The sequence below is a fragment of the Haematobia irritans genome, chromosome 3, assembly GCF_050003625.1.
Source record: "Haematobia irritans isolate KBUSLIRL chromosome 3, ASM5000362v1, whole genome shotgun sequence".
In the NCBI taxonomy this organism is placed as follows: Eukaryota; Metazoa; Arthropoda; class Insecta; order Diptera; family Muscidae; genus Haematobia; species Haematobia irritans.
In genome coordinates, this window is record NC_134399.1 from 157,392,230 (window position 1) to 157,413,533 (window position 21,304).

At 30.8% G+C, this 21,304-nt stretch overlaps 2 protein-coding genes across 3 annotated transcripts in view; both read right to left on the reverse strand.

Annotated features, from left to right (window-relative positions):
* mgl (low-density lipoprotein receptor-related protein megalin) overlaps positions 1–21,304 on the reverse strand; it is a 752,690-nt gene that overhangs the window by 426,889 nt on the left and 304,497 nt on the right. The window lies entirely within an intron of this gene.
* Positions 3,304–12,604, reverse strand: LOC142231516 (uncharacterized). Its single transcript, XM_075302130.1, has 2 exons — positions 12,034–12,604; positions 3,304–4,408 (listed from the first exon to the last, which is right to left on the reverse strand). Exon 2 carries the CDS (start codon positions 4,399–4,401, stop codon positions 3,502–3,504), a length of 900 nt encoding a protein of 299 aa, XP_075158245.1. The 5' UTR covers positions 4,402–4,408; positions 12,034–12,604; the 3' UTR covers positions 3,304–3,501.

Consider the following 21,304-nt stretch of genomic DNA (forward strand, 5'->3'; position numbering starts at 1 on the left):
TTTTATAGCCGAGTCCGAACGGCGTTCCACATTGCAGTGAAACCACTTAGTGAAGCGTTGAAACCGTCAGAAATGTCACCAGAATTGCTGGGGTGGGAACTTCTTTTGAACTTCTCTATTATCACCGAGTGCTGCCCGATTCCATGTTAAGCCCAATAACAAGGGACCTCCTTTTTATAGCCGAGTCCGAAAGGCGTTCCACATTGCAGTGAAACCACTTACAGAAGCGCTGAAACTGTCAGAAATGTCACCAGATTTGCTGGGGTGGTGTTCGGCCGAAGCAGGAATCGAACCCACTACCTTGTGTATGCAAGGCGGGTTCGCAATTGAACTCTGTGAGGTTATGGGTTCGCGATTGAACCTCACAGGAGACCGACCTGCTGTGACATTTTTGGTTGGTTTTGGCGTTCGCCTGGAAGCTACAATAGTAAAATGGTTAGCGTGCCCACCTTGCATACAAAGGATCCTGAATTCAATCCCTGCCTCAGCTAAACACCAAACAGTTATTCAGCGGTGGATTATCCTCTCTCAGTAATGCTGATGACATTTCTGAGGGTTTCATAGCTTCTCTAAGTGGCTTCATCATAATGTGCAACGCCGTTTGGCCTCGGCCAGAAAACGGAGGTTCCTTGTCATTGAGGTAAACGTAGAAGCAGCACTCATTGAAAAGAGAAAATTTCGCCACCTGTGCTATCACAATGGACTGAATAGTCCAAGTGAGCCTAAAATAATAACCTAATATAGCCTACACGCAGCGAATACAAAATGTTATTTTTGTATGGTGACCATGTAACATGTTTGTCACTAAAATGTTATTTTCTCGTCAAATATAACCTGCTTGCCGAAATCAGATACATGATTTCCGAGAAAAGAACATGGTTGCGAAAACCATGTTAAATGGTCACCACCCAAAAATAACATTTTGCTCTTAAAATATGTTTGAGGTGCTCATATTCCTTCTCTGGGTGTACTTTCCAAACCGTCCACCTATGATGCTTTGGATTGGCGTTAGCCTACCTTGTACTCTGTCCATAGGAGAAAGATTCAAACCACCGCCGAACGTTACCTACTTCTGACACTTTTGGACTCTGTCAATGGGAGAAATTTTAAGCCTCGTCCTAAGCTGGACCACCAGGCATTTCCGTGCCAGCAATTTTACCCTGTTCGAATCAACACATCAAACTACATACCCTAGTTGAAATTCAAACAAAAATTTCATTGTTTTTATTTTCCAATTGAGATAACCCTCCTCATTATTCCGAAAACAAAATTTTGGTTGCCTTGGTTGCCAGTCATGTGTGTATAACTTATGTGGACAGAATACACCCCAGTGTATCACGTAGACTTAGAGTGTTTTATTTGTATTCTGTAGTGGGTGTAATATAAAATTTATGTGACATTTTTTTAAGGTGGTGGCAAAGTAAAAGTTAGGTGATACCATAAGCTTACAGGTTCCTAGAATAGTTTTTATCTAAGGTCTCCTGCATCTATGACTGCACCAAACTAGGTGTTGTTAAAAATTGTTCATATCCTTGTACCAACACTATCAGCTACAGCACCACACACACACACACACATACACTCAATTACTCTTTACTGGACACCAGCAATAACAACAACATCACCACATTGCAGGTTCTCCATACTGCCCATGCAATATCCTTAAGAAGCAACAACTGCTCTGTAAAGCTTTTTAAGTACTTTTGAGTGCATTTAAGCATGGCAAAAGCTATTTATTTATCTTCTAAAATACTTAACAGGGCATTGGTTTTAGTTTTTTTTTTCGGTAGGTGTATGTTTACTGTTTCTGTTTTTGTATAAATTTTTAAAATGTATGATACACTGGGACAAACAACAAAAGTCATGAACATAGAAAATTTCTTAAATAATTTCCGAAATAATCAACATAAGGTGTTCAAATAAAATGGTTTATATTTGCTTTAATAACGTGCATAATAAATAAAAAAAATTGAATTTTCATCACAAAGACGAAATTATTAATTAAGTTTTTTTAATTAATTTATTTTTGTTTCTGTTTATATTTTAGATTTTATTTTTAATTTAATTTATCTCAATTCAAATTAATTTATTTAATTTAAAATAAATTAATATTTAATAAAAGCTAAGCTAATTTGGATTAAGTAACTTGAAATTAATTTAAATAAAACTATTAAAAATTATTTAAATTAATAATATTATTTTAAATTAAGTAAATTAAGACTAATACATTATTTTTCATTTTTTTTAATTTGTTTACTTTAAATTAATTTGTTTTAATTGAAACTAATTAATTTTAAACTTATAAACAAACATATTTTAATTTTTGTAATTTTAGTTAAATTAGTTTAATTTAAATTTTTATTAACGAAAATAATTTCATGTTAATAAAAATCTCAATTTCATATCGGTTATTATAATTAAATTAATTTAAATAAAATATTAATAAATTTTTTTCATCTCATATCAAGCTTTCTGTACGTTATAAACCAATTCACAGAGTAGCGGTAAGGAACATAAAAACAAATTTAATTCAAATATAATCTATTTTAATTTAATTTAAATAAATGTGGGATTGTTTAATTTTTAGTTTTATTTCTACTTAATTTGAATTTGATTTAATTTAATTTAAGTTAATTTATTTTATTTTAAACTGTTTAAAATTTAATTTAAGCTAATCGATATTAAGATTAATTAAATTTAAATTAAATGATTTTGTTTGTATGCGGGAGTGCAGTCAACCTGTTGGAAGAGTATTTCTCGTGAGCCGAAACAAATTCCACTATTGCAATAATAGTTGGGATTTGTACTCCAGATGAGATTACAGGAAAGAAACAACCAATATCAAAACGATGGAATGGAAAAAAGAACAAAACGATTTGGTTTTAGATGGATGATATTATTAGGGATTTATTTCTTTTCTGAAACAACGCCTTACCAGTAGATATGATGATTTCAAACAGAGTAGTGTCACTTAAAATTATTGCGGAAGCTGTGGTTTTGACATGGCTTGACAGTTTTGTAGGTTTTTAGTTGTCATTTGTAATTATAATTTATCGATTTGTGTGGATTTGTATCTGGATAAGTAATTGGGTATTCTAAGAATCCCAGTAGGGATTTCAGTGTTGGAGAAATTAGTATTTTAGACGGGAAAAGCTTTTCAATTGTTTATGTGACATAAACATTAGCGGCCCCCTTGCAGTATGTCTGCAATAAGCTGATACAAAAATGTCAAACCACATCTGGTGCTATTATTAAATAAAAATTAAACTAATATGAAAAAATTCATTAATTCGGGTGTTGTAGTTCTGGTATTACAATTTAACACAATTCAATATATTATTTCTATATTAAAGCATTTTTTGTAGTATTGAGATACAAATATATTTAAGTGCTTATATAAGAACATTTGTGGAAGTTCACGTTTTCATAAATTTTCAATATTTCATTGCTTAAGTGTGGATTTTAATTCGAAAGAAAAAGTGTTGAGATACGAAAAATACATTAGTTCGTGCACGTTCCATAAATAGACCAACCAAAAATCGTGTTTTGGGCTGTTGGCAGCCCAGCCCTGTTGAGAAATCCCTCGCTTATTACACGTGAATATACGTCAATTCCTAAAATAATCGAAATTGGAGCAGACTTGTAGAACTCTTTATCGGCTAAAAGCATGTTTGAAAAATGTCGAGCATAAGATGGTGATAACGATTTGCTAGGCGTATGAATAGCAATCCGATTGTTAACTTTCAGGACGGTTTCGATGTAAATTTCCGAGTTGTATGTAGACATCAATGTGAGTGGGCAGATAGTTTCGTCGTCCAACGTAAGAGTAGTCAAATTAAGTTTATCTGCTACTTTGGAGGATATACAACTGGATTTCGATCCAGAGTCCAACAGACATCTTATGGTACAATTTCCGTTTTTTGTGTTGACAGACACGACTACTGTCGGAAGCAAGGTTATAGCATTGTGCTTTAAAATAGCCGAAAGTGTTGTATTCGCCGAGTTAAATGATGATGAAGTAGTCGTCGATGTTGAGGACGATTGTGTCTTGGAAGTTGACGCTGGAGATTTAGCTGAAGTTTTAGCTGAAGCCTTCTGTTTCTTTCGTTTCTTAGATTCCAACCGGGCATGGGTGTGTAGAAGACTATGATGAGCTTTTTTACAATATCGACAACCAGTTGTAGTGAAGCATGTGTTGCCAGAATGCTCATGCGCTAGGCAATTGGTGCAATATCCGTATTTGCGTACTATTTCTTGACGTTTCAAGATATTCATATCCAAGAAACGCTTACATTTCCGTAAAGGATGAGACTGTCTACACAAACGACAAATGTACGATTGGTTTGTACTCCGTTTATTACGATTTTGGTGGGAATGTGATGTGGATTTATTATCACGCATTTTGGAACTATAAGAGAAAATAATAATATTCGTTTGGAAATCTGGAATGACTTAAGTACTTATTATGCAGTACTGGCTAAACTGTATCTTCGATAGGAAGAACTACGAGTTTTGTAATCGGTCGGGTAACAATGCCTTTTTGCGTAATAATTTCAGCGACTCTAACTCGGTTATCAGCCCCAGTATATACCTTTTTTATTCTCCCAAGGCGCCAACAGTTTGGTGGCAAATTTTCTTCACGTATGACCACCATGGTATTTTCTTGTAAATTATCGGTTGCTCGTTTCCACTTATGGCGCTTGTGTAATTCTTTAAGGTACTCTTCTTTCCAACGGAAACAAAAATGTTGGTGGATCACTTTAAGCCGTTGCCAGCGGTTTACAATGGATAATGGACTGTCTTTTATTGGAGGATCAATGGGAGCTAAAAGTGGAGTTCCTATTAAGAAATGTCCCGGGGTCAAAGCAGAAAGATCTGATGGTTCTTGAGAGCACGGGGATAAAGGACGCGAGTTTAGACACGCCTCAATTTTTGCAAGGAGAGTCTGAAATTCTTCAAATGTATGCTTGAAGTTTGCCGCAACCTTTTTAAAATGAGCCTTAAAGCTCTTGACCCCAGCCTCCCAAAGCCCACCCATATGTGGCGCACCTGGAGGAATGAAATGCCACGTCACATTTTGGTGGGCATAATTGGAACTTAATAACTGATTGGAAGTCAGTAAGAATTCTTTTGCTAATGTTCTGGATGCACCAACAAAATTTGTACCATTGTCCGAATACAGATGCAATGGACAACCACGGCGGGAAACAAATCGACTGAAAGCTGCTAGGAATGCAGACGTTGATAGCTCGGAAGTGGCTTCCAGATGGATCGCCTTGGTGGAGAAACAAACGAAGACGCAAGTGTATCCCTTCGAAATTCGACATGATCGGCCGGAGTATGACTTAATGTCAAAAGGGCCAGCGAAATCAAGGCCCGTGTGAGTAAAGGGCCTAGAAAATTCTGACCGTTGAGGTGGTAATGCAGACATTAATTGTGTCTGACATCTATGCTTGTAAAGAATGCATGATTTGCATTTATTTATGGTCGTTTTAATAAGATTTTTGGCCTTGGGTATCCAGTATTGTTCTCTAATCAACCTCAATACCAACTGATTACCGCCATGGAGACAGATTTCATGAATAAATTTCACGAGAAGACGTGAATATTGGCAATTGTATGGTATAATAATTGGGTGTCTTTCATTGTACCTTAACGCAGGCGAAGCTGAAAGACGACCACAGATACGCATTATGCCTTCACTATCTATAAACGGATTCAAACTCAATAAGGAACTAGACGATGCAATATTTTTCTTTGCGGAGAGTGCGTGGTATTCATTAGGATAATGTACCTTTTGACACATGACTTGAAGCTTAGTATGGATTGAAAGAACTTCAAAAGTGGAAATATCTTTCATGGGACTGTAAAAATTGGACTTGTACTTTGGATGGGTTCGATACAGAAACCGGTACATGTAAGCTATTACTCGAATAGCCCTTGGAAGCGATGAAAATCTATCCAAAACATCGTCAAATTGTGCGAAATAGGTAAAATTTACCTTTATTGGCTTTCTCTCTAAATCGATATCTTCGTGATCGAAAATTGGCCAATTAGGTTCTGAACTTCGAAGGAATGGTGGTCCTTGCCACCAAAGTTCATTTTCAATTAATTCGCGTGGAGTCAGACCACGACTTGCTAAGTCTGAGGGATTAAGTTCAGACGAAACATGGTGCCATCTGTGAGGTGGAATAATTTGAGTAATTTTAGATACTCTATTGGCCACAAACGTACCCCAATAGCAAGGAGGTTTGGAAAGCCAGGATAAAACAATTGTGGAATCAGTCCAGCAATCCACAGTAAATTCATTTAATCTCAATTGGGGAACAATATGGTCGATCATTTCGGCTAGTAAAGTTGCCCCACATAACTCTAGTCTTGGAATCGATAAGGTTTTTATTGGGGCAACTTTGGTTTTAGAAGCAACCAAATGAGTGGATATGAAGTTTGTGCCCCTTATACGAAGATATAATGCAGCGGCGTATGCCTTTTCTGAGGCATCGCTAAACCCATGCAACTGTACCTCACTATCTGGAGAATAGTTGAACCATCTAGGGATTTTTATTGAATTGACATACGGATAGTTACTTTGGAAAGTAGTCCACTTTTTCAAGGACTCTGGAGTTATCCTTTCATCCCAGCCTGTACCATCAACCCATATTTGCTGCATTATTATTTTTGCAACTACGAGGCATGGTGCTAGCCAACCAGCTGGATCGAAAAGCTTTGAAATCTGGGATAATACTTCCCTCTTCGTATATGTAGATGAAGTGGGGAAATCTTGAACAATGAAGAAAAACGAATCCGATAAGGCATTCCAGCGAATGCCTAGAGCTTTAGCAGTACTGGAGTCATCGAATTCTAAAAATTCGGCATGAAGTAAATCGGATGACGGGATATCGGATAAAATTGATTTGGAATTAGATGTCCATTTTCTCATTTCGAAGCCAGCGGATTTTAAAGCCAAAATAAGTTGATTTCTAGCCTCAATTGCTTCCGAAATAGTATGAGAACCAGCTAATGCATCGTCCACATACATGAAATTTCTAAGAATTTCGCTAGCCTTTGGATACTTATGTTGGACATCATCTGCCAATTGAAGCATGGTGCGAATTGCCAGATAAGGCGCACAATTGACTCCAAAAGTGACAGTTTTAAGTTCAAAATCCTCTAAAGGATTTTGAGGATTTTTTCTAAAAAGAATTCGTTGAAAAGATCTTTGGCTGGGATTTACAAGAATTTGGCGATACATTTTGGTTATGTCGCCGTTGAAAACATACTGGAAAAGTCGCCAATTTAGGATGAGCACAATGAGCTCATTTTGTAAGATGGGACCTGTATGTAACACATCATTTAGGCTTACCCCATTGGAAGTTGGGGCCGAAGCATTAAATACCACTCGGACTTTGGTAGTAACACTTTCGGGCCTTATAACTGCATGATGTGGCAGATAATAGCACTTGGGGTAATTTGGAATTGAATTAGGGCTAACTAGACTCATATGATCTAGAGTAATATATTCCGCAAGGACGTTATCATATTCCTCCTTAAAAGCAGGAGTGCGGATTAGGCGGGCTTCGTTGCGAAAATATTGGGCCATGGCAATCTTTTTTGATTGGCCGAGATCAACATCATTCGGATAAGACTCCTTGAATGGAAGAGAAACAATGTATCTCCCTTCATTATTTCTTGTCGTCGTGCGGACATAAAAATCTTCGCAAAATTGATCCGAAGCGGAAATGAACTTTTTCCGAGGAAGATCTTCTATCTCCCAAAATCGTGAAATCTCTTTATCCAGTGAGATTTCACAGAAGTATGATACTATATTGGGAGAAATATCCCCGGAAGTATCTGGAATGGGTCCGGTCAATATCCATCCAAATATTGTTTCCTGAGCCATTAAGGATCCACAAATATCGCGCTTAAGGCCAGGAAGCATAATGGATGGTAAAATGTCCCCTCCTAAAAGGACATCAATTGTGGAACTTTCATAAAATCTAGGATCAGCGAAAGGAATGTTGGGAAGTTTCGAAAGTGATTCAATTTCAAAGGTCCTAGAGGGAAGATTTCCCGAAAGGTGTGGAACCACTAGTGCCGTAGTGAAAATTGCAATATTTTCATCCGTATTGGACCCTAATACAAAAGAACATTCTTTCTGTACAGCAGCCGACACAGTGTTATTCAATCCTGATATGTTGGCACTAGTGCGTCTAAATGGCAATTTCAAAATATTAAAAAGCTTTTGGGAAACAAAAGTTCCCTCGGATCCCGAATCGACCAAAGCTCGAGCAGTATATGTCAACCCACTGTGACAGATCTTCACCAAAGCAGTTCCTAACAAAACACCACGAGAGCTGGTCGAAAAGCATGAATGGACAGTTTCATTTCTAGAAGTGGACTGTATAGATGATGAAGTGGATGGAAAAACCGCTGCACTCGGATTGAGTTCGGTGCTATTAGGTTTTTCGTTTTGTGGCTTATGGAGTAGAGTGTTGTGCTTTTTGTTACAAAAGCGGCAAGAATATTTGCTGTTACAACTCTTGACTGTATGAACTTTAGAAAAACAATTTATGCACATACCATTAGCTTTAATTTCTGAAAATCGTTGACTCGGATCCATTTTTAAAAATTTTGGACACTTGCGAATGATATGGAATTCTTTGGGGCATAATGTGCATTTTGGTTCAGAAATATTATTCTGAAATGTTTTCACATTCGACGGATTTCCCCGATTAGTGGATTTTCCAGTTGGGAGCTTTAAACGATTCGTGGGATTCGGTTCCTGTTTCCGGATTTCGGACACTGACTCTAAAGTCTTATGACGATTTGTCAGAAATGTGTCCAATTCAGACCACTTAGGAATCGCTGTTTTATCCGACAGGGTCTGTTCCCACAACGTGAGCGTGGAATCGGGTAAACGATTGGAGCAAATAAAAGTAAAAATTGGGTCCCATGTTGCGATTTCGATGCCGTACTGTTTAAGCAGTGAGATACTAGAATTCATATCTCTTTGAAGCTTCTTCAAAGTGGCTCCAGATTCAGCAGTAATCACCGGAAGACTAAATAAGTTCTTGAGTTGTATGTTCACGAGAACTCTTTTATTCTCGTAACGAGCACAAAGACTCTTCCAAGCCATCTCGAAATTATCGTTAGTGAGGGGGAATTTACTAACGATGTCATGGGGCTCGCCTTGGGTCCTTCGGGTGAGGTGAAACAATTTTTCAACGGAGCTCAATCTAGGATTATTCAAACAAACAGCTTTGAATATATCCCGGAAAGTTGGCCAAGTTGAGAAGTCACCCTTAAAAGTTGGGATTTCGCACGGTGGCAACTTGAAGCCGTTCGGAGCTTCTGGAATTGGGATGTGTACCGCATGCGAAGTGACAGACTGAGGATTTGGATTCACCCTGGGTGAAAAGTGGTCAGATAAAATTTCTTTCAGTCGGGCATTGCAACGGCAGTATGTCGTGTATGCACTGCGATACTTCCCCTTGACGGTCTCTAATTCGGATGCTTTTTCCGGATTTATGCCCTCTTTACCCCCCTCTTGATCATCTTCATCATCACCGTCGGCCTCAATGTCCTGAAGGCACTGGTCATAGGAGAGCTTAATTTCCTCCCACAGTGCTTTCAGTTCTTCCATATGCGACTCGACTAAGTATGATGACGATAGAGGGGTGTTTTTATCATTAAGGTTGGCTTCAAATTCAACCAACCTGTCTGAAACACGGATAAATCGGTTAAGAGACATATTGAATCTAATGGACTGAGGTAATATTACAATCACGTAGTGGAGATAGAAGATCTTCAACCGTAAATTGTAAACGAATTCCCGAAACAAAAAATCTAGTATTTCATACACAGATTAATAGGATATCCCAAATTATGGACAATGTATGAATTTTAATGAAAATATATACCACTTATCGTATTGGTAGGATTAAAAAATATGGAAAAATTCTTACTATTTATTTAGTACTTATTAAATGATTTAAAACCATAATAAAGTATGATATTAAATCAGATAGGTACTAACGACAAAGGGTTTCGACAAAAAAAAATTGTTATATTCGTGTTAAGTTATTCTCAAAGAATTCACAATGACAACTCATAAATTCTTTGGAAATAAATACAGTTTCCCGAACCCCATATAATTCACCAAAATTGTGCCCAAAACTAAAGAATAAACACGCTTCGACAACCCTACTTTATTTTTATGAAAGAATTTTACGTACTCAATAGATATTTTGTATCTATCGCATTCGATAAACAGAAATTACAAACACTTTTACCAAATCAACTGTTTTGTATGCAACCAAGGGTTCTCTGCATAGATCAAAAAATACATTCCACAAGAGTAAAGAGATAATGGAGTTTAAGAGAACGAGAGTACACCGATTACGCCCACACAGAAACAACCAAAATTGTACAAGTGATGAAGAGGTATAGTGGGCAGAAAAAAAAAAAATATGGAAAGGGGGGTCGGAGTACAACGAAAATATCTCTGAGAGTAATTGCGAACTTTGGTTAGCACACGTAAATAAAACCCAATGCGATTATGATGAGTATTAAACTGGCAGAATAAAGAAAGGGTAATTGTGGGCAACGAGCGTTGGTATTCAAAAAGTTTACAGAGCAACCTCGATGGCTGTAGTGTTATATTTCAGTTTTATGTAAAGGGGAACTTTTTTTTTATATACACGAATGGTTTATGTGTAGTAACAATTTCTTACTTTTCACAAGTACACAGAAAAAATTAGTCTTTACATTAAAAGCATTCTTTCAGTTTAACTAATATTTATTTAAAATTTTCGAAAAATATTTATAGTGTAATTTTACTTTTAATTTGATATATTCAATAATCCAATTTATAGAATATATATGACAATTAATTATTTCCGAACATTTTTTTTTTTTTTTTTTAGTTAAATTTAAATTATTTATTATTTATTTATTTATTTTAACTTGTAAGTTATATGTTTAATTTAAATAATTAATATTTATTTTAACTTTTTGAAAAGTAATCTTCAATTTACTTTTTAATTGGAAATATTTGTTTTTTTTTTCCTGTGTAAATGTATACTATGTTTTGATTTTATGACAGAAAACTTTTTGTTTAATTATGAATGTATAAGAATGATTATTAATTAATTATTTGAAGAAAAAATATCGTATCAAAAATGAAAAGTAGAATAAATAAATAAAAAGTAGAATAGTTTGAATAATAATTGTGCTATACGTGGTAGCAGAGGTTGTACTGTAGCTGATGGTACGATCAGCACATACATGGAATTTGACATGAACAAGAGGGGCGATGTATGGAGTCGTGGACGTCAGCTAATGCTGGTAGAGAAATAAATCGCTCAAGTGATAAGAATTGGAGGGACTCTTATACTGAATGAGTGTATGAAGTGGAGGAGAGAAGCGTATGTGTGGTTTGGCGGGAAAAGGAGAATAGATTGCTGAGCGACAAATGAGAAATTAGAAATATGTATGGGTGTTGGAGAAGTGTAGAAGGATGAGGGAAGGGTACATCTGTAAAGCAAACAATTATCATTGGCATATCTTCATAGCAGAGCCATGTTAAACATTACAACAGGCTTCTGTTACGAGCATAGAATTTCACATTGGTGACCCAGTGAAACACGTGGGTTAGCATACATATGGACGATTTTGTTTTCTATTGAAGATTTAAGACTCACCACAATATCTTAGAAATTAAAAAATCTTCCTCTTCAATTTTTATACCTCGCCTCAGACATCAATAGCCTTGATTTTTAGCTTCTATGGTCTCCATACGCAGATTTTCCAATTAGGTTCACAATATTTCCTTTTTCATAAATTCTCAATATTTTCCCAATAGTAGAATGCTTGTTTCATCAAATTCACATATATAACAATTGTTCCCTTTTTCTTTTCACTTTATAAAATTTGATTTCTCGAATATTTCATTCTAATATTTAACAAAGTTGTTACCACACCGAAATTCAAATGAGCAATGAAATATAGCAAAAGACGAAAACGTAAACTAACCTGTTTGGAGCGATGCTGGCGTTAAGTGGATGCTGTGGATTCTGTGGAGTTGATTTCTCTGAGAGCTCTTGTCACAGTGTTGTTGGAATCTGGCTCGAAGTGGACCAAAATGTTTGTATGCGGGAGTGCAGTCAACCTGTTGGAAGAGTATTTCTCGTGAGCCGAAACAAATTCCACTATTGCAATAATAGTTGGGATTTGTACTCCAGATGAGATTACAGGAAAGAAACAACCAATATCAAAACGATGGAATGGAAAAAAGAACAAAACGATTTGGTTTTAGATGGATGATATTATTAGGGATTTATTTCTTTTCTGAAACAACGCCTTACCAGTAGATATGATGATTTCAAACAGAGTAGTGTCACTTAAAATTATTGCGGAAGCTGTGGTTTTGACATGGCTTGACAGTTTTGTAGGTTTTTAGTTGTCATTTGTAATTATAATTTATCGATTTGTGTGGATTTGTATCTGGATAAGTAATTGGGTATTCTAAGAATCCCAGTAGGGATTTCAGTGTTGGAGAAATTAGTATTTTAGACGGGAAAAGCTTTTCAATTGTTTATGTGACATAAACAGATTTTTTTTATTTAATTTTTTTTTAATTGAAAATAATTTATATTCAGGTTATGATAACTTAATGTAGATTAACTAAACAAAAATATTTTAACTGTAAGTTAAATTAGACAAATATTTTTATTTTTAATAGAATAAAATGCATTACAAATGTAAAAATGATTTGAAGTTTTATCACAAATAAAAAATTATCAATTAATCTTTTTAAATTATTTGTTTTATTTATTTTAATTCATTTATTTTAATTCAAATTAATTTATTTCAAACTGATTAAAATTTAAGTAAAGCTTATATAATATAAATTAATATAAATAATATAAAATAAAAGAAAAACAATTTTTAAAAATTAATTTACTAATAATATTATTTTAGTTTAATTAATTAAGATAACTACTTAAATTTTTGAATTTGTTTTAATTAAAATTAATTTAAATGTATTTTAAGACAATTTAATTTAACTTAATTACCCAGCAAAAATAATTTGGAAGTTGGAAGGCACAACTTTAAAAGCACTTCCAAAAATGTCCTCCCAAAGATGTTCTTTATTTTAACTGCACAGGAAGTTCATTTGAGTCAATTTTTTATAACTCGCTTTTTTATATTTTTAATGGGAAATTTAAAATTTTATTGTTTCAAATGGGTTAAAAACAGATTAGAAATTAATAAAATTGTGCAAATTATTTAAATTTTGCCGAAAAAAATGCTAAATCCTTTCTAGAAAAATTGCGAATTTTATTTGATGTTAAACGTTTCAGACAAGCGTTATAATGCATTAAAAATCATAAAAAATTTTAAAAATTATTTATTCGTGAAAATATCACAAAATTCCTTTATTCACATCCAACTGGATTCGCATCACATCTTAAGAAGCGATGCAAATTCTGTGCAACGGCTGTTGAAATGGTCAACATCCGTCCTATGACAAGCCCATGTTAAAATCATCGCTTCTGCGCCAATTTTACACCACTTCCGGATCCAAAAAGAACATTTTCACTACTTTTTTGGCGACGCTTTGTTTGCTGGGTAATTAAAATTATTTTAAAAGTATTTAAACTATTTTTATTTTGAGTTAAAAAACGCATTATTTATAAAAATTTATTTGAAGTTTGATCCAAAATACGAAATTATTAATTTAGTATTATAAATTAAATTATTAATTTAGTATTATAAATTAAATTATTATTTTTTTTTTTTTTTTTCAATTAATAAATTATTGATAAAGACGAGCTCGTATTTGATTTGTCCAATTACTAAATTATTGATTTTATCAATAATTTATTAATTGGAAAAATCAAATACAGTTCGAATACAATAAAAACAAGTTTGTAAATTATTTTTGATTTTATATTTAATTTATTTTAATTCAAATTTTGTTATTTTAAAATAACTTATTTAATTTTGTTGGAATTTTTAAATTTGAATTTTTTAATTGAATTATTATAAATTATTTTTAAATAATGTTAATTAAGATAAGTACTTTATTTATTTATTTTCAATTTTTTTATTTGAATTTTATTGTTTTTTATTTAAATTAACTAAATTTAGTTTAGGATAATTTAATTATTAACAATTAAATCGAAATTAAATTAAATAAAATAATTTTAAACAAAAATTGACTAGACAAATATTTGAAACATTTTTATTTGTTTTAGAAATATGAAAAAGATATATCTTTCATGTTAAATCAATTTTAATTTAATTAAAACTAGTTTAATTTAGATTAATTAAATTGGAATCAACTTAAATAAAATTATTAAAAATTATTTTTAAATTAATAACATGATTTTAAACTAAGTTATTTAAGGCAAGTACTGAAATGTTTTATTATTTTATTTTATTTGTTTTTTAATTTTACTTTTGCTCTAATTTAAATTAGTTTGAATTTAGTTTAAGATAATTTAATTTTGTTAAATTAATTTTGTTGTTATTAATTTACAGTAAGTTGAACTATTTAAAATATGTAAATTAATTTATTTCTATTTATTTATTTTAGAAATATAAAAAACATTTCTCATTTGTGTTTTAATTATTTTCAATGTAATTAATTTTAATAAACCTATTTTATTTTTTAAAAATTTTATTTCAATTAAAGTTGTTTTAATTGACATTATTTTTTTATAAAACTTTTAATTCAAGCAAATTAAAAAATTAAATCAAAACAAAGTTAACTAAAATTAATATTAAAAATACAATAACTTTTCGTTTTTTTGTTTTTACTTTATTTTAGAAGTACGAAAAATCTTTTTCGACTACCAAAAAAATTTTCTTTGGAATTTTTTATTTTATTTTCTGGTGTACTATATTATGGTGACTTAGACTGTATCTAGCCACATAAATAAAAATATACTCTGTCTTTTGGTTTTCATGATAGGTGGTCCGGCTATCATGCTGGTAAACCAAACTTCCGTTTTTATATGAATGAGAATACTTTAATAAGTAATGTCTAGCATTTTAATTAAAATGAATCTTTAGCACTTGGTAGTAATCAAGCAACTGGGCACAGTAAGTATTTATGAATGCAGCAGGATATTATTTGAAGAGAATTTATTTTTAATATATAGAAGAAGAATTGTTTGCAGCCTTGGGGCGAGACAGAGTCTGGACAACAACAAGAAATATTGCCGGATATTTTGAAATATGGCCAAGGAAGTGATAGGAAATTTATAGAAAAGGACTGAATTTGGTTTTGGAAATGAAAGAGATGTATGGGATTGTAGGAGGCTTACAATAAAAAGTCTAAAGACAATCACAATCTGAAGCTAAGCTAAAGAGATGAATTCATGAATGAATTTGCAACATTTTTTCTATTAAACTTAATATTTTTTATGGTTTAAACAAATTTCGTATTTTCAAGGAAACTGCAGTCTTTAAGCCATTTGAAATTCATATTGGAGACAGTTTTAGTAAAATTTACAAGTTTTAGGGAATATTGAATTAATTTGTCCGAAATTTGAATTTAGTAAAATTGCATGCTTCATTTACGTATGATTTGTTATCTTTTCTGTTCATTATATAACTTGAAATTAATGTAAATAAAATTATTAACCATTTTTTATTTTATTTTCAATTAATTCTTTTTTAATTTAAAATAATTTTTTTTTTGTGGTTTTAAATTGCGGTCTATATTTTGAAAATCAAAATACACGGACCAACGGACTTCGCTGAATTGGATCAGAACTTAACTCTGAAACTATATGTATGGTAAACAATGATCTGTTAGTGATCGTTATTGGAGTAAATACAAATACGCAAAGGAGTGTTCAAATATATAAAAACAAAATTAATTTAAATAAAAATAATTAAAGTAATTATAGTAATTAATATTTAACTTATTTATATTTAAATTTATTTATTAAACTAGCGTAACCCGGCCCGCTTCGCTTCGCCTTCCGAAGCGTATTTGGAGGAACATTTTGCGTTAACTTAGTCAACTATATCCTTCGTGCTGAAAACAAATTCGAAAAGATTTCAATTCTTTTAAACAAAACGGACTACTTGATTTTTCGTTTATAGGTACAAATACGGCGGGAGAGGGTGTGCCCTTTCCTCCAAATTTTTTTAATAATGTTCTGTATTCAAGTAGTTGGACAATCTTGTATATTTCTTGTGAATTTTAAGTGTGGTTTGTCAAGGAAAGGTATCCTTCTCCTCAACATATCTGAAAATTAAGCACTCTATTATAACATACAAAGAATTACTGTGTCCCATCCAATAAATCGGAAAAAGCAAAAGTAGTAAAAAATTTTACCACATTAAAATTTGCTAAAATGTTGGAAAATGATGCACCCTATACGTTGGCTGCCAATTTCATGTAAATTTAAGTTCTTTACTAAAAAGAAGTCTGGCAGAAGCCTGTGCAAAAATCATAAAATTATATACCGAGTTCCCATTTACGGACAACCCTCTACTTTCAACTTAAAAAAAAAAAAACGGACAAAAGGGAACCCACTCTTTACTAAAAAGAAGTCTGGCAGAAGCCTGTGCAAAAATCAAAAATTATGTACCGAGTTCCCATTTTCGGACAACCCTCTACTTTCAATTTAAGAAAAAAAAAAACGGACAAAAGGGAACCCTCCCCCCACCATCGCTCCACTCCGACCTGATATCGGACTATCACGTACCCTATATTAATTTCGCAACTACTCAATGGTTCCTATAAATTCTATCGAAGTAAACCGACAAAGTTTATTTCAATTTTCCCCTTCCCTAACCAGATATCGAAAAATCATATACTAATTTAAAAATCATGTATAAATTTAATCACCTCCTCCCACGTTCCCTGTAAATTTCAAGTAAATCGGCGATGTTTAAATTTTGCTCTATTGTTTTAAAGGGACGTCACTTTCCCCGATACAATATCGACAAACACCGTAGTGAATAGCACCCCTAACCTTCCCTGAAAATTCTTGAAACTTTCCTTCGAGTGTGGGGCAAGGAAGGTTGCCTCTTCGTTCATAACCTTCCCCCACTGCTTTTGTAAATTTCAAGAAAACTTAAATTTTTTTTGCAGTTTTAGAGGAGGGCCTCCTCCCCGACCAAATGTCGAAAAGCGTATCTTTTGTAAACGTCCCAGAAAATGTCAAGCAAATTATAAGCCTAAAGGGGCGGCCTCTCTTCCGTCCAAATATCACAAAATCAGGTATCAACTATTACGGTTGACGGAGGTTACGATCTCTCCAAAGTGCTCTGTAAATTTCAAGTAACTCGGTAAAGTTTAATTGTTTCTCTGCATGTACTTAAGAGAAGCGGATGTCTCCCTATGCCCTTTTATTTTTATTAAAAAATCAAGAACCTGATATAAATTTCATAACCTCACCCATTTTTTCCGTAAAATTTCAGTCGGGGGAGTTTAGTTTTGTTTTCACTGTACTTTAAAAAAAAGTTGGGCAAAGGGGTGGACCCCTCCCCGACCAAATATCGAAAAATAATGTAGCGGATTTTTGTCTAGATGCCAACCCCAACATTCAATGAAAATTTCAAGCAAATCGCATAATTTTGTTCCAAGTTTCAAAAAGTAGGGCAAGGGGGAGGTCCCCCTCCCCATCCACATATGAAATCATCGGGTACCCCATATTAATTCCATAACCTCATCACATGTTCTCTGTAAATCTCAGATAATTTAGAGAATTTTAGTTTTTTCACTGTACTTTAAAAAAAGTCGAACAAAGGGGAGGCCCCCCCTCCGCCAGCAAATATCGAAATATAAAGTAGCGGATCTTTGTCTAGATGCCAACCCCAACCTTCAATGAAAATTTCAAGCAAATCGGTCAACTTTGGTCCAAATTTCAAAAAGTCCGACAAAGGGGAGGTCCCCCTCCGCGACCAGGTGTCAAAAAATGAGGTACCCTATTTTTACCACATGAACGCCCCCTACGATCTCTGAAAGTTTCAAGTAAATCGGTTCAGCCGTTTCGTAGCCAACTCGGACCACACAAACAAACTAAAAGTCGCTTAAGGGGAGGTACCCCCTCCCGATCAAATTTCGAAAAAAAAAATTGCGAATCTTTGTCTAGGGATCACCCCCTACTATCCCTGAAAACTTCGTGCAAATCGGTCAAGTTTGGTTTAATTTTCAAAAAGTCGGACAAAGGGGAGGTTCCTCTCCGCGACCATATGTCAAAAAATGAGGTACCCTATTTTCAGCACATGAGTGCCCCCCACGATCTCTGAAAGTTTCAAGTAAATCGGTTCAGCCGTTTTCGCGCCAACCCGGAACATACAAATAAACAAACAAATAAACAAACAAACAAATAAACAAACATAATTTGAATTTTATATATATAGATTTAAATACAATTATTTCAAATTGTAGTTAATTAAATTTATATTTATTTTAAATTTTATTAATTAACTTATTTTAAATTATTTAAAATTTAATTTAAGCAAATTTTAGACTGAATAATTCGAAATTAATTTTATTAAGCCTATTTTAGTTTTTTTTTAAAATTGTATTTCAATTAAAGTTGTTTTAATTTACATTATTTTTTTATAAAACTTTTAATTTAATCAAATTAAAAAATCAAATCAAAACAAAGTTAACTAAAATTAATATTAAAAATACAATAACTTTATTAAAATTAATTTCGAGTTATTGAATTTACAAATTAGCTCAGATTAAATTTTAAATAATTTTAATTAATTATAAAAAAATAAAAATAACTTTAATAAAAATTCCTTTTGTGTTTATATACATCACTACTCGTTTGTTATTTCATAAAAATGGGCAGCATGAGATAAAATGATTTTACCAATTTAAAAAAAAATATTTAAATTAATTTCTAAATTAATTTAAATTTAATTTAACCTAAATTACTCAGGTCGAAAACCTATGTTTGTTAGCACCTATATTACCTGTTTATTTTCATAATTCATTATGATTGTAAATATATAAATAAATAAATAAATTTGATCTAAATTAAAAAATTAATTTCAATTAAAACAAATTAAATTAAAAATAAAAACAACAATTTGAAATAATTGTATTTTAATTATTTAAATAAATTTAGATCTTATTAAATTAAATTAAAATAAATATATAATAAGTATTTAAATAAAATTATTTTAAATTATTTAAATACTTATTATATTTTTATTTTAATTAATTTAAATTTATTAAATTTATTTAAAATTGAATTTGAGCTAATTTTTAGATTTAATAACTTGAAATTAATTTTAATAAAGTTATTGTATTTTTAAAAATTAAGTTCAGTTAACATTGTTTTGATTTATTTTTTTTTAATAAAAATTTAAATCTAATATAGGATTATTATATTTAAATTAATTTAAGTAAAATTATTTTATATTATGCTGCTCTTTTTTATGCAATTACATACGAGTACATATGCCCAAACGAGTGGTGATATATATAAAAAATTAATGTTAATTAAATTTATTGCAATTTTTTTGTTTTACTTTTATTTTTAATTTAAGTCAATTTAATTTTTATTTAAATTGAAATTAATTTTAATAAACTTATTTTAGTTGTGTTTTTTGATTTTAATTTTTATTATATTTAAAATTATTTTATGCTCCTGCTGCTCCTTTTTATGCAGTTACATAGATATACCCAAACGAGTGGTGATACATATGAAAAAAATAATTTTAATTAAATTTTTTTTCCTTTTATCTTTATTTTTAATTTAAGTCAATTTAATTTATTTTAAATTAAAGTTAAACTAATTTTAGATTAAATAAATTTAAATTAATTTTAATAAACTTATTTTAGTTGTGTTTTTTTTTTATTTAATTAAATTTTTATTATATTTAAATTAATTTAAGTAAAATTATTTTATATTATACTGTTCCTTTTTATGCAATTACATAAATATGTCCAAACGAGTGGTGATATATGTAAAAAAAAAAATTAATTCTAATTAAATTTATTTCAATTTTTTATTTAAGTCAATTTAATTTATTTTAAATTATTTTAAATTTAAATTAAACTAATTTTAGATTAAATAAATTGAAATTAATTTTAATAAATTTATTTTAGTTGTGTGTTTTTTTTTATTTTAATTAAATTTTTATTATATTTAAATTAATTTAAGAAAAATTGTTTTGTATTATGCTGCTTTTTTTATGTAATTACAAATGAATTTTAATAAAATTTATTTCAATTTTTTATTTTTGTTTTAAATTTAAGTCAATTCAATTTATTTTAAATTATTTTAAATTTAAATTAAACTAATTTTAGATTAAATAAATTGAAATCAAATTTAATAAATTTATTTTAGTTGTGTTTTTTTGTTTTAATTTAATTTTTATTATATTTTAAATAATTTAAGTAAAATTGTTTTGTCTTATGCTGCTCTTTTTAATGTAATTACAACGAGTGTTGATATATAAACACAAAATGAATCTTAATTAAATTTATTTCAATGTTTTCATTTTATTTGTAATTTAAGTCAGTTTAATTTATTTTAAATTATTTAAAATTTAATTTGAACTAATTTTAAATTAAATAACTTGAAATTAATTTTAGACTTATAAAGTTATGTTAATTTTTGTAATTTTAATTAAATTTGTATTAACGAAAATAATTTAATGTTAATAAAAATCTCAATTACATATAGGTTATTGTTTCATTCATTTTCAAATTCTTCTTTATTTTTATTTTTATTTTTTTTACTTTATTTTTAAATACAATTCATTCAATGAGATTTTATAATTAAATTAATTTAAATAAAATATCATCTCACATCACGCTTTCCGTACGTTATAAACCAATTCACAGAGTAGTGTTAATTTGCATAAAAGCAAATTTTATTCAAATATAATCTATTTTAATTTAAATAAATGTTGGGTTGTTTAATTTTTAGGTTTATTTCTAATTAATTTGAATTTGATTTAATTTAATTTAAGTTAATTTATCTTATTTTCTGTACGTTATAAACCAATTCACAGAATAGTGGTAAGGGACATAAAAACTAATTTAATTCAAATATAATCTATTTTATTTTAATTTAAATAAATGTGGGATTGTTTAATGTTTAGTTTTAATTCTAATTAATTTGAATTTGTTTTAATTTTATTTAAGTTAATTTATTTTATTTTAAAATTATTTAAAATTTAATTTAAGCTAATCGATATTAAGATTAATTAAATTTAAATAAAATGATTTATTTATTTTTTTTTATACCCTCTACCATCGAAATATTGCTCTAAGACCCCATAAAGTATATATATATATATATAT

Bases quoted from the DNA above. Each gene is read 5' to 3' on its own strand.
- LOC142231516 (XM_075302130.1), bottom strand. From the start codon at position 4,401: ATGCGTGATAATAAATCCACATCACATTCCCACCAAAATCGTAATAAA.